The sequence below is a fragment of the Lemur catta genome, chromosome 15 (genome assembly GCF_020740605.2).
Source record: "Lemur catta isolate mLemCat1 chromosome 15, mLemCat1.pri, whole genome shotgun sequence".
Classification (NCBI taxonomy): domain Eukaryota; kingdom Metazoa; phylum Chordata; class Mammalia; order Primates; family Lemuridae; genus Lemur; species Lemur catta.
In genome coordinates, this window is record NC_059142.1 from 24,849,328 (window position 1) to 24,864,067 (window position 14,740).

Sequence of the window (14,740 nt, forward strand, 5' to 3'; positions counted from 1 at the left end):
GCTGCAATGAATGCTGGATGAGGCTTAAATTTATATTAAGAATGGGTGAAGATCCTCTTTCCTCTCAGATTCAGCCCTTATTCAATTCTGTCAGGGTGGCACTCTTCAGCAGAGGACCCCAAGATGGTGCCAGATCCTAATATTTCATGGTATTGCTTCTCCACTTAGACCTGGAGGGCAGCGACGTGGGGCCTCAGGAGAGTCTCCTTCGTTTGAATGGCTCCTGTGTTTAAAAGGTTATTGATGCTTGTTGGACAGATAAATTAAAAGTTTGTATCATACAGTAGAAAATGTGAGAGGAATGATTTGGGAACTGAAACATGACAATCAACTTGACTAATACAGAAAAGCATATGTTGAGGTATAAAAGAATGATAAATGAAGCTCACCTACTTCCTGAAAATATATTGATAAGAGGTTTATTTACCCCAAGTTTTTCCACAGAAGGTTGGTAGGGAATATATTGAGGAATAAAACAATGGTTCTGTCTGTGTGGGCTCTTTTCATCTTCCTAGATGCCGGTTAGGGTTTGTGTAACTTCCAGCGTGATCATTTCAGAGCTAGGCAGAATGGATTTTGTCCTAGCCCAGATTCTGCTTCCTTGGTTGGAGCTTTTGTTTTGAAGTATTCTAAAATCATTAAAACCACTTGAGTCAGCAACGACCCCTATAAATCAGGAGCTATTGTGTGTGCCCTCATTCTGCTGGTGCACACTCCAAACACGCGGTCATTGAAGATGAACTGGAGGGTATGCTTTCTCTTCACCGATTGATAGGTAGCTATGATTGTTAGCGTTTGTTTGTGGTTAGTGGAGCAGATTTTGTTTCTGTGCCCATCCCCACCCCAACCCCCACCTTCCAAGATAAGGCTGGTCAGAGAGAGGTATTTGGATACTCTGTTAGCCTATTCTATAATTTTTCTCTTTAATTTTTGAATTAAATGAATCTTCTCACATGACAAACATTTCTTTAGCTCAGAAATTAATGTTCTTGGTTGTATTAAGCCCTGGGTGGGTTTCTTGTGAACCCAGAGGAGAAGAAATTTAGAAATACTGTGCCTTTTTAGAACAATGCCAAAGAATCAAAACCTGAATCTTAGCTTGTAAAGAGAAGATGTGCTAAGTTATCAAATTCTTGCTCCTACCAAGTTTGCTCCCATCATTTTGTAAAAATGTAGGGTAGGATGGATAAGTGCAGAGAATCTCTGAGAGTAGCCTGTTTCTGGATGCTCTTCCTCTCTGAAATGAGAGGGCAAATGTGTCTGACGAAAGTGTGTTTAAAGAGCTAAGCAGCTCTTGGTCTGCTTCGGTCCCTTTTTCTGAGCTTGGTCCTTCATCTGTCCATTACTAATTTTCAAGATGTGTGAGATTCTAAGTGGTTGGACATTATCAAGTACTAGAGATAGGAAAGAAAATAGTGTTTCTGAGTAGAGAATGGCCCCAGTTCTCTCTTCTCGGCCAAGGAATACTTGGCTCCTGACATAGATTGTGAATATCAGATATTCAGGGTCAGCACACTGTCTCCTTTTTTATTCCTTTTTCCCCTTTCCAATTTTATTTTAATAATTAAAAATACTGCTGATCATACTGAATGACTTCTAGCAGAGAGGCAGTCTGTCCCAGAAGGACCAGTTGTGGGCCATCGGGTTTATGACGACCATAAAACCAGAGCGAGATCAGAGCACGGCCTCCCTGAGTGACAGGGTTTCTGCCTCCGCCAGGGTCCCCCATCAACTGACTGCTTTGGATATTTGTTTTGGTTTGGATTTTTTTGTTCTGTTTTGTTTCCTGATGCGTGCGTGAATGTGCATGTGTGCACACGTTTAAAGATATAAATGAAACAGGTATGTAATGCCCTCTGCCTGTTAGAAAGACTAAAGCCATAAAAATAACAAACGGCGTGTATTTGCTAGAATGTCAAAGTTATGAGTTTATTTTGTAATGATGTGCTCCTGCCTTCATGAGGTAAACTGGCCGTGGCGGAGGTGTTATTAGTAATATGGACTCAGTGGAGCAGAAAGCCGAGTGACCGAGAGATCAGTGTATCAGTCAGAGAGAGGGCAAATGGAAAGAGACAGCAGGAGAATGAGAAAAGAGCCGCAGCGCCTGGACTGAGATTAAAGATGGACTGGGAGGAGGATGGGAGCCCAGTGGTCAGATATGGTCCCCCCTGTTCACGGGGCTCCTTCAAAGGAGTCGCCAGCATGTTGCTCAGCTTGGGGCTGCCGGTAAAGGCTTGTTCTCTGTGCTTCCTTATCAAGGAAAACAGTAATCCGGGAGCAATTTTGCTTTCCATATTCCTTTCAGAGAAGCCTCTTACGCCCTTCCTAGCTGAAGTTAAATGGAACCAGGGCCAGCTGGGTCACACTGAGGTTATTACTTTGGTCACCAACTTCCCCAGCCTTTGGAAGGTCTTGATGTAGGGGCTGACCTAGCATGTAGGGGAAACTCTCAAAGCTCCTAACGAGAAGAGGCAAAATGGGAATATACAGGTAGAATTTGCTGGCCCTTAATTTGTTAGATTCTCCCCAGAGACTGAAAATTAATAAAAATTAGTAAGGAAGAAATGTTGTGTTGTCATTATTTTTTAAAGGAGATGGGGAGAGGAAGAAGAAAAGGTAAAATACAGTAAGCGCTCTACAACTGTTTAGAGCTCTCCAGGGCTACCATAGATGACTGGCAATTACTACACACTCAGCAGTTTGCAATAGTCAGTGATCAGGCTGCCCGGCTTCCATCTGCTGGGTCAGAAAACCTCCCTCCCTGAAAGAAATTATTAACCAATCTTCAAGGGAAAAAGAAACCCTACAATTTCCAAGTCCAAGAATATTTTTTTCTTCCTTTTTTTCTTCTTGAAAGGAAACTTTGTGGTTTCCAGTTGTAGGCGCCCTTCAACCTTACAAGGGTTAAACTCCAGGGATACACTGGGGATTGAGGCCCTGAATCCCTGAATCCCTCCAGGCTTGGAAGGGGAAGGAGGAGGGGAAGCGGGCTTGGGTATAAATCACAGCCCTGCACCCAGTACACAAAGAAGACTTGAGACTCACGGGTTCGTGTATGTACCATGAGTTGCTTCAGGATTTTGCCTGCCTTAGGGCTTTTGTGTGGGGACCAGCTTTAAAAATCAAATGCAAGGGGGGAAAAATAATCCTTTTTAAAAATGAGAAATCCAAGCCCCAACAGAGTTTCTTTAACTGAGACTTGTCACTAAAGATCATTGCAAGTCAGGCATGTTACCTTTTTTGTGTAGATGCACAAAAAGACCTGCACATGATAAGGTAGTCTGTGCCTCGAGGTCCCACCCTCACTCACCACTGCAATTTCAGCTGAGTCGAAGTATGCTTTGCGTATCTGTGGCAGCTAATAGAGAGAGAGAGAGGCTTGCTGGTTTTTAAATTGCATGGTATATGTGATTATTAAAAGCTTTTTTTGTTTTCTAAAGTTTTCTTCTTAGGAAGAAGGTGCAGATAGTCCTTCAGAACAATGCACAGAGGCTGGGATTTCTGTCCTGAGGAGCAAAGAACCCATTTTATTGAGAATTATGAAACAGGCTATGCCTTTATTTCTGTAGAGACAAATGTCTTTTGTGCATTTCTCTAGGTCCTCGGGCGGGAGGTGTACACCTCCAATAACCAGCTTGGAGGCATCCAGATCATGCACAACAATGGGGTGACCCACTGCACCGTTTGTGATGACTTTGAAGGGGTTTTCACTATCCTGCACTGGCTGTCCTACATGCCTAAGGTGAGCCCTTGCCACCCAGCACTGACACAGACTGCAGCACCTGTCATTTTCACCACAGCTCCTTGTCTCTGTTTGAGGTCTTGTCTTTATGGTGAAGGAATTCTTTATGAAATATTTCTGTGAAAACTGTTGATTTCTCTTCTACCTTTAAAATGCCTTTGGATTTCATAAGTTAGGCTCCTTTCTAATGTTTTCCAGCCACAGAAGTCTTCATGGCCCATCGAGGCTCAGATACTGGCATGTGAAGGCTTCCTCCTTGTTGTGGGTTTTGTCCTTTGTATTAGCCGTCCATCCCTCTAGGGAGCTGCCCAGAAAGCATGGGCACACTGAAAACAAAAGTCAAACGCACCACTTTGTGCCAGGCTCCTAAATGAGACTTGAGACCTGTACATGTTCCTTAGGGCTTGGCAGGTAATTGGGATGCTTCTAGCTGATGATTGGGACTAATGGGTGTAATTCTGTATGTGACCCCCGCTGTCTCTATCTACAGCTATTGTTGCTGAGTTGGAGTGCAGGACTATTGTTCACTGACTGCCGTGCTCTTTCTCTTCCCATCTCCTTTCAGAGCGTGCACAGTTCAGTTCCTCTTCTGAGCTCCAAGGATCCTATAGATAGAATCATCGAGTTTGTTCCCACAAAGGCCCCATATGATCCTCGATGGATGCTGGCAGGCCGTCCTCACCCAAGTACGTATGTGTTTGAGGACCTTGTGGTACCCTGGCTCTCAGCTTTTAGTCTTCCTTTCAATCACTATCCAATTCCTGCACAATAGTATGTGACTAAGAAAACAGAGCTAAGTATCTAGAAATGAGAAATATCTGAAAAACAGCTCTCTGAAGAAAAAGGTGGGGAAAACCCTTCATGAACAAATGAAAAATAAGTGAAACGAGATTTACAAATCAGCCATTGAGTCAAGCAGTGCAATCACTATGACGTTTCTTTTGTTTATTCTGTTGTTAAAGCACTTATTAATGAGTTCGAAGACTTTAAGACAGTTCAATATAAGCCATAAAATCATGGAATTATATTAGCCAGGCACAGTGGCTCATGTCTGTAATCCTAGCACTTTGGGAGGCTGAGGTGGGAGGATTACTTGAGCCCAGGAGTTTGAGGCTGCAGTAAGCTATGATGATGCCACTTACACTGTAGCCCAGGCGACAGAGGGAGTTGCTCTCTCAAAAAAAAACAAAAAGACAAAAAAGAAGAACATGGAATTATAGGACTAGAATCTTGGGTCATCTAGTCCCTGTAATCATATGGAGATTAATCAAGTCAGTTTTAGGAAATGTCTTTGAGGCCCTCAAACGTCGAGTGTGGGTTTACTCTTCTCAGCAAGTATTGCTGAGCACCCACCCTGCATGTGCCCTTCTTTTCTTTTGATAGAGGTCATAGTATTGGTACTTGCTTCAGTTACTAATGTGAGGTTACTTTGTAAGATCATTTATTCATAAAGAGATTGTCCAGGTCTTTAAATTATAAAGACATATAGAGTGAGAACAAGCCCTCCCTCCAGGCTTATCTAATATATCCCTTTGTCTTTGGGTTGATTTAACCTCACTTTAAAAATAACAGAAACAAAATCGGTAACTCCATGTAAGGCAAATGTAAATTCTCATTTTTCTCATTTGTCAGTCCATTTGGCTGTTCCAGCAAACCTTACTTATCAGCAGGTTCTTTTTTGGAGTCCCAAATACTCCTGCTACATTTTTAATCATTTTTTCAGTTTGTGTGAGGAAGTATACATTCTTTTTTGCATGTTTATTGCAATTATTTTAAAGAAAAGCTGTACATATAAAAGTAGGATGGATTGTAGAAGATACTTCATTCAATTTAAGAGTGATTGTGATTTTGCTGAAAGAGACAGAGGTCTTCATAAGGAAGCCTTAATAAACCTTTGTGGATACCCACTGTAAGCCAGGTGGGACTGTAAAGCACGTCCATATACATTAACTTATTTGAGCTTACTACCTCTCATAGATAATGAGAGAGAAACATTTTATAAGCTCAGAGAAGTTGAGTGAGTTGTGTAAGGTCACACAGCTATTCCTTAGGAGCTGGGGCATCCATCATCTGAAGCCGAAGCTTAGATATTGTAGAAAAACACCAGAAAAATATTGATTATAATTTATAATTTACCTGTTGTCTTTAATGCCTTTTCTTGTTAATCTTAATAAAACTAAATAGTTTTTTTTAAGTAGCCAGAAAAATCACCATAATAATCTTCCCCCCACCTCTTTTTTTTATATTATCATTATGATAAGAACTATGAGCCTAAGATACCTATCAGCCTTAAAATCGAGGACTTTTCTGAGAATGCAGCGGGCCTCTTTGCTTCTAGATTCAGAAGAAGACTCTGTGAGTGTTCTGGAAGATAAGAGGACCCATCTTAGCTGGCCTCTAAGTTCTGTGTCTGAACTGGAAATAATCTGCTCTTTCGGGACTGTGAAGCCCAACGACAACAGCCAGTGATTCCCCCTCCCTTAATCAATATGCAAGGCAGGAGGGTTTTTAAAGAAGAAAACATTTCCATTATGAAATTAATTCTGTAGTTTCAAGTCATTGTTTTTTAAGTAAGAATCATAAAAATAATTTGAGCATATAAAGTTAAAATTTAAATATTCTGATGGACTTAGAAATTTGGTTTAGAAATTTCATCAAAATTTAAGCCCCTCTTACATGAGGTGAATAGAAGCATGTGTGGGGGGGGGGTGGGCATCATCTTGTCTGTTATTAATGAGATCCACAGAACAAAATGAAATTTGTGATAAACTAAGTTTTCTGTTTTTTGGATAATATTTTTTCATCGACTCCCTAGTAATTCATCCTGCTGTCTATGTGCAGCTAACACTCGCTCCCAAAACGAGTGACTTCAGATTTTAATTTAGTGGAAGCGTTAAAGAAAGCAGATGATTCCCTGTGATAAGTTAAAGCAGATATCTTCTAGGTGAAAAGTTAAAGTCATTTATTAGAGGAGATAGTGCTGTGATATTCTTCAAACTGACGCCCAACACGAGACCGGAATCTAAACGATCGGCTTTGGGCTCACGATAGAGAGATAATTTTGAAATGGATGATCACATTTTACACTGGGGCCATAGAGGCAAGGAATGTAGAACACAGTAATTACAAGTTTAGTCTTGATAAAACACTCTCCATCCTGTTTAAGTCAGCAGAGGTTAGCTTGCTTGGATCTCTACTTTTAATTGGTTTTGGACTTCGGTTTTTAGGGGGTGGAGGGCCACGTTCAAATTAGAAGAATCACTGAGAAACCGTGAGCTGAGAGGGCAAACTAAGAAACAGTTATTTGCAGAAGCTTTTATAGGGCCTTGGTCAAACATTCATACCTGTGGAACAAAAGTTTTTTTCTTAAACTAAGATGTTAGAAGTTGTGTCTCACTAGTGAAGGAAATTCCATGTGCAAGGGAGGTTAATGGTATTAAGTGTGTGCATCTTAACCATTATATTTTTGCTTTCTATCATGGCCTTTCTAAGAGTATATACTTTGTGAGCTATAAGTAAGGTAGATATATCTTGTTGCTTTTCTAACAGAGAAACTGAGTCCCTTTCCTCCTTCCACCCCAAATTTGGGTCCTCACCTAATCATTAAAATACTTACCATTTGGCTGTTTTCAGCTTTCCATTAAAAGAAAATCAGTGAAATCAAACAAAATTGTAAGGCAAGTTTTAAAATAGAGACATTTTGAAAAAATCTTTAATGACTTGGCTGCCTTTTGACAAATGGTGGTGGTGTCTTGAAAAAAGCCAAGTTATTTATTTAAAAGCATGCAAACTCTCTCTGCTAGCTGAACCCCATCGTTTAACAATAAATGATGCTTTTGCTGATAAATGATTCTTTTTATGCAGACTAGCAAATGAAATAGGAGATGATGTCTGAAGGCAGATGAACAGTCAGCTGCCTAATGTTTACATCTATTATAGTATGGTTAAAAACAACAAACTCCCCAAAATAATCCCCCAGACCACCTTAGATTCGTCAGTTCCAGCACATCATCAATGGATTGACTGTTATATTCTCTTTGTTTTCCTTCTATAGCCCATAAAGGTCAGTGGTTGAGTGGATTTTTTGACTATGGCTCTTTCTCGGAGATTATGCAGCCCTGGGCACAGACTGTGGTGGTTGGTAGGGCCAGGTAAGAACTCTTTTGTTTTGGAAGCTCTTTTTCCTCTCAACTAAAAAAAAGAAAGGTAAGGGCCAAGGCTATACAGATTTTTACCGGTAATGCTCTCTTTGTCTAAACTTTCTAAGAATGTTGGATTATAGCCATGCCCAAGGCAGCATAACTGGAGTGCTGGTTCCCAGAGGTCATTCCGTGTGTCACTTAATGATGCATTTAATCTGAAGGCTGATTTTGACATTTCCTTTTTATAATGCTGCAAGAAAAACTCTTTAGAAGCTGTAAAGCCCAACTACAATAGCCATAGCCCACCAATGACTTCTCATCCCCCAAAGAACATTTTCTCTCAGGAGCAGGTGACAAGTGAATCAGAGACTCATCTGCCTCTCTGTGTAACCTGAGAGAAGTTCTTCCTGGCACCAAGATTATTTAAGTGACAAATGCACTATATTGGATTATAATCAGATTTGAATTGCAAAAAAAAAAAAAAAAACCAAAAGGCTACCTAAAACAGGAATGAGTGAAATAAGCTGGAATAGGTTGCCGAGATACCCATATTTTTCAAGTGGGAAATTGAAGTTTCTATTAAATTTTAATACCCACTCTAAGAAGTACTTCACTCAACAGCAAGCTCTGTGCGAAATAATCTGTAGCGCTCGCTATAACGAGCACCTGCCAAGGCTGATCTTAATCTAGTTCTGCACTGCAGAGACATACTGCTGAGGGACCCGCATGTGGAGCTCACCTTCCTCTGGGGGCAATCAGTTTTCCTTATCTTAGTGAAAAGTGGCACCTGTTCAAGATTCTCAAACATGCCACACTGGGTTGAGATTTAGATTCTAGCCTTGAAAATAATTCTAGGCTTTGTGGTTCTCTCAGTACAGCAGGTCAGCAGGCCTCGTGCTGCCAGTGACAAGGAGCCATCAGATGGCAAATCTCGCAGATAGGGTCTTCCACTGTGACTCTGAATAGGAGTCGGAACTGGAGTCAGCTCAGACTGAAACTCTCCGAGACCAGCTGCCTGTTTTCTTTCGAGGCTCTGGTCTTTTACCTCACCCCAGGCTTCTGGGTCCCAGTGAGAATTATTCTTTGTGCCTGGTAAAATTCCCACTGGGGAGGTGCAGGTGGGGGATGCACTCGAGCAAGAGCCCTCCTGCCCAGGCCCCAGCAGCTTGTTACCTAGAGTCCTCACATCACACTAGGACCAACTTTTTTGAGAATTTGTCTCTGCTTCAGTTTTCCTGTTTGTAAAAAACATGACAGATTTTAAGCCTCACAAAGCAAACCTTTGTTAAGGTTTTTAAGTTCCTCCCATGGGAAATGAGGGAATAATACTTTACACTTATGATTAGAAGAATAGGGATTGCCCTGCGACCAAGGTCAGTCAGGCTTGGCTTGGGTTAGCTCTGCCGTTGTTTATTGCAACACTCACTCTGACTTCCTCCTTTCTTTCCATCTGATGAGTTCTGGGCTTCTTACTCCAAACACATACACATGCTCACAAGTATATAAAACACAAATGGAGCTAGCTTCTTTCAAAAGCAATGGCATTTTGAGAAATAAATATAAATGTATTCTTCTGGGATTGTTACTGTAAGTGCTGCCAAAACTCATCTTTGGTGTGTATGTTTGGAATATGTGTGCTATTGGCTGTAAATTGTCTTTTATTATTCCATGGCACCTTGTCCAGGGACACACTATAAAACAAGATGTAGCATCTTCATGTGCTAGCCTGATAAAATTTATATGAAGTATAATAGAAAACAGAAGTTGTTCTGAGCTGTTTTCAAGTTCAATAAATAACTGTAATACTCGGATAAAGATGTTCTTTATTAGGTCACATGGGCCCTAATATATAAGTTATAAGTTACCGATTTAGGGTGGCTTTTGCAATTACAAGTTTCCAGTTGGATTGTTAATCATTGTGAACAGAAATATTTCTAAACCCTCCTGTGTACCTCTTGCTCATTGTCTGGTTGTCTAGAGGGCTTTTGATTCTGATTCAGTGCAGGCAAGTGACAAGGGGGTGGGTGGTCTCCACTCAGGCCCGTCAGGCGTCTTGTGATGACAAGAATCCATTTCCCATAGCCAATTTAACAACCAAAGGCCATCCTTCATGGAAAAGTTTGTTATGGAGATGCTGTGGGGAGTGAGAGACCATAACCCATCCCAGCCCAACCCCAAGGAATGCAATGGAGAGGCTGAAGATTGAATCACATTTTCCTGAGTAAGGACTCACTCTATACCTTGCATCTTTCTTTCTTTCTACCTTTCTTTCTTTCTTTATCCTTCTCTTTCTCTCTCTCTCTCTCTCTCTCTCTCTGTCTCTCTCATTTTTTCCACATGGAGTATAGATGCAGAGGCTTTGATCTCCTAAACAGTTTTTTAGATTAACATAGCTTTGAGATTAAATATATACTTCCAATATGGGTTTCACCAAGATTACTACTGAAAATTATCCCTGTCGCATTGCTCTTCTCCGGTGAAGGAGAAAGCTAAGGCCTTGTTTACCCACTTCCCACTTTTGGCACATATTTTTCATCTTCCTAATAACACACCTACACGCTCCCCATCCACATGCCCAACGGTAAGACCTACTGTACCCTCAGATCTTATCTGGAACTATGTTATTAATATTTCATAGAAAACTACAGCCCCTATGCTAGCAAAGCCAGCACTCATTAAAAGTTACTGAAAGTTTTAGGTCCCTATTCCCTTTCAGACCATTTCCCACTATCTTCACCAAAGAGATGGTATAGAATGGACTAAGAAATTTCATTTGGCAGCCCCAGAAGTATGGGTATGTGTATGCACTAGGCTGTTGAGTGTAAATGCAGAGGCTCCCCCAGCACAGCCCTTGGTTTAAATTTATCCTGTGTTGGAGCATTTCATAATAGGAGTGATGCTGAGGGTGGTTTCCCACTGTATTTACAGAGTAAATACCAAATCCATAGAGTCTCACGTTTAAGAAGAGTCAAATTCCTCCCTGCTCTCTGTGTTTGTTTCTAGTTTTTTCCCCCAATGTTCTGATGTGGGATTGGAAAATAAATGACTAGCTATAATGTTGACATACGTTGAGTTCTTATGTGGCTCATTTGTTATCAGGCTAGGAGGCATACCTGTGGGAGTCGTTGCCGTAGAAACCCGAACAGTAGAGCTAAGTATCCCAGCTGATCCTGCAAACCTGGATTCTGAAGCCAAGGTAGGTCGCCTCGAGTACACTGTGCACCTGTGCTTGGAGCTTGTTTCCCTTTCTCAGTGCCTGTGGCTATATCAGGAGTGTTGCAAACCATCAATTTTAGAGGGAAGGGCATCAGCAGCTTTGAATGATTTCAGGCCACCATGTGCTCACTTTTAAGATGACTCTAGATGGAACACAAGCTAAATTCTGCCAAAAAATTAAATAGGCCTTTACAGTGGTCTTGTCGATGCTAGAAAACAGTCTACTTTTGTTGGGGAGATGGTCTTACAGAAAGGCAGCCGAGGTAATGCTGAGGGCTCTTTGGTCCCAGAGTCTCTGAGCACACACGTGGAAGAGCTACAACTAGAATTAATAACGAAGTCTGCCCTAATGCCAGGCATGAACACCACAGTCCATTTTTTCTAAAAGGGTGGATTAGATTTTCACATCCTAACACCATCCAGAGGCCAGGGATGAGGCTCTTAAGCAGTGTCACAGCAAGTGCCTATTGATTAACCACAGTACAGAAAAAGCTGTGCTAAGCACAGCGGTGAAAGGGCCTGGAGACTATGTACAATTGTCTAGCTTTGAAGAGCTGTGCCATGGAGCCATTTAAAGTCACCTTTGAGAAGCCTAGAACGAGAGTTCTTAGGGCTGCATTCTTCCATTAGAAGCAGTTAGGTTTCCCTATTTTGACTAAGGAGTTGTGGCGTAATCAGGACTTAAAAAGAAGAGTATGTGACAAGGTCAAAGATCCAGGATCCTTCTTTGTTACTCCAAAGGTGATCTTGATGAACACCGCTTTTTATTTGTTTGGTTTGATTTTGAGTTTTTAGTTTTTAATCAGAAAAATCTTGTTCACCTTGGAGAGATTTTCCCCTCGGACTGTGTCATTAATTGTGTCTTCTTCTTTGACTTTCCCCAATAGATAATCCAGCAGGCGGGCCAGGTTTGGTTCCCAGACTCTGCGTTTAAGACCTACCAGGCTATCAGGGACTTCAACCGTGAAGGGCTGCCTCTGATGGTCTTTGCCAACTGGAGAGGCTTCTCTGGTGGGATGAAAGGTGACTGGCGTGGCGGTCGGCTAGAGGGCGTCACTGATGACTGGGCCCCCTGCAGCAGAGTGAGGGACGGTTTAGATTCGGCAGGACCCATGGGTGTCATCACCCCAGGCTTTTGGGGGATTACGTTCCCTTTGAAATATCTTCTGAGTTGCAACTTGAGTGGAAAAATACAGTATGTTTCATAATTCTATACAAAATTTCAGAGTAATCTACCAGTGTTATCTAGGTGAGCTATTCTCGTGGATTTAGCTTTCATAGGTAGATGTCGGACCATCCACCGATGGTGGTCCTGGGGAAATGTGATTTTGCTTGTCTCTGTCCCTCTTCTCTAGGCATACTCTTTGTTGACGTTACTCTCTAATTTTCTACAGTGACCAAGATAGATACTAAAATTAGCATTTACTGGAAGAAAATGAACAAATTCTGTACCAGAGGCTGTTCTTTATGGCAGTTTGTGATATGTCTTATTATTATCCAGCAACAGCACTGGGCCTGTGGCTCTACCATATGAGACCATTATTATAAAGGCTCTGCTCCACGCTATGGGGATTGCTCAGTGGTTAGGCAGCCAGTATCACCATTTACTGAGAATCCTTCCGGTGTAGAGCCACTGTGGACAGTACAGGGAGAGCCAAAGGAAACACACTCTGCCTCTTACAGTAGTGAAGCTCTCTCTGCAACGGCCAGAGACTACATGCCTGGAAGGTATGAGAGTACCCTGAGGAGGATAAACTTCATTTATTTGGGGAGAATTCAGGATTCTGAAGTAGTGGAATGAGTTAGGGGGATGGAAGGAGGGAGGAGCTGGTACTGCTGGAGTAAATAAAGTGATTAGAGAATGCTATGGACAAGGAATTCCCATAGGACACCTAGAAATAGCTTAGGGCAGGAGCATCCCTCACCTCTGATGGAGGAAAATCCTGGGGAAGCCACTCTTTTATAGATGATGAGGGGGAGATATTTGAAATATTTGTAAGCAATTTTCCCTTACCAGGCTAGGAAGAGCCCTGTATGTAAAGTAGGTTGATTGTGTTTTTCTTAGTTGAAAAGTTCTACTTTGCCCATATTTGCTGGAGAACTACTATATTTTGCACTTTTCTCAGGGGAGACTTGGACTATACATCCAAATTAACATTTGTATACTTTTTTAGACTATTAAGGTGAAATTTTTCTTACTAAGTAATAAATCAGTGGAAATACCATGAGAAATTGAGAGTATAGGTTAAACAAGTCAATCCTACACATTTTTATTGAGTTCTGTGCATAAGGAACTGTGCTAGGCACTTCAGAAGAAACAAAAAAAGGCAGAAGCAAACATTGCCTCAAGGAGAGAAGAAAAATGTCTTAAGCAGACTGAAAAAGCCATAATGTATAAACAAAATACCAGGGTGTTCAAAACAGGATGATTCTATGTCACAGTTGCGGGGGGGCCTGAAACCCCTGCATTTATACATATGAGGATCATTCAGCGTTAGATTTCATTTGATCCCATCTTCTTTGCCATAATATTTATGTTAAGACCTGGGAGAGAATGCAGTGCTATACTGCTTGGTTACCTCTCTGTTGAGGGGCTGGGGGGTGAATTTAGAATGCCGTCTTCCTGATACTGCTTAAGAGTGAGTCAGCCTGGCTATTTTATCCTAACTGGAGCTCAATGTTCAAAAGTTTCCAAAGTGCCACTTCTAAGAAAATCTTCAATCCTGCTACATAACTTGGCTCAGGCCCAGATTGGCTGCTAGCCCTGTAACAGTAAGAACAACAACAATTAAGATTTGTTGAGCTCTTTTCAGTAGAAACTGTGCTAACCATTTTACATGTATTATCTTACATAATCATCACAAATACCTCTAAGGGTGGGTTATATTGTTATCCTCATTTTACATAAATTAAGGCTTAAGTAAATTTCCCAAGATCATTCAACTAAAAAATGACAGAATGGGGAGAGGAAGGTAGATCTTACTCCCTGTAGCAGAGTTGGCTGATTTTAGAGCCTAATACCAGAAAGAGATCTACTAGAATATCCCAAGAATGGAACGTCAAGGTTCCTGAAAAAAGTTATTATCTACCTATTTCCCCTCCACTTTGGGGATGCCCTTGGTTATTGTGAAAAGAAATTTCAAGAGCTCACAAATGAGTTTTTTTCAATTGTGGTAAAATAAACATAATATCATCTTAATTGTAAGTGTACAATTTAGTGGCACAATTTAGTTACACAATGTTCTGTATCCATCACTACTATCTATACCTAAAACTTTTCCATCATCCCCAACATCAGCTCTGTACCCGTTAAACAATAACTACCCATTCCCTTCTTCCTGCGCCCCCGGTCAGAAATGAGTTATTGGCCTGATAGAGACCAGGGACAGTTCTGTCTTCTAAATTTTGGAGCTGGTGTATTCTTTTACACATCACATAAGACAAATAAGCTTTGGGAAAGATAGAGATGCCTGTGAGAGTAGGAGGCGGGAGGAACAGCACCTTTCACATTTACATACAGGTCAGGATGTTTCGTACACATTCTCTCATGTAAAGGGACCTAAACCGAGAGCTTCTTGTCATTCTCCACATCCCTTGGGGAGATGTTTGCAGTTTTGGTTTCAATACTGGCTGGGGATTA

The 14,740-nt window shown here is 41.3% G+C and overlaps 1 protein-coding gene across 2 annotated transcripts in view; it reads left to right on the forward strand.

The window, feature by feature from the left end:
• The window catches only part of ACACA (acetyl-CoA carboxylase alpha), a 231,332-nt gene that overhangs the window by 186,029 nt on the left and 30,563 nt on the right, over positions 1-14,740 (forward strand). For both annotated transcript variants that reach the window (XM_045525552.1, XM_045525551.1), the window contains 5 exons: positions 3,599-3,742; positions 4,308-4,428; positions 7,797-7,893; positions 10,984-11,080; positions 11,988-12,123. In XM_045525552.1, coding sequence (XP_045381508.1) covers positions 3,599-3,742; positions 4,308-4,428; positions 7,797-7,893; positions 10,984-11,080; positions 11,988-12,123 — 595 coding nt within the window. The remainder of the gene's footprint in view (positions 1-3,598; positions 3,743-4,307; positions 4,429-7,796; positions 7,894-10,983; positions 11,081-11,987; positions 12,124-14,740) is intronic.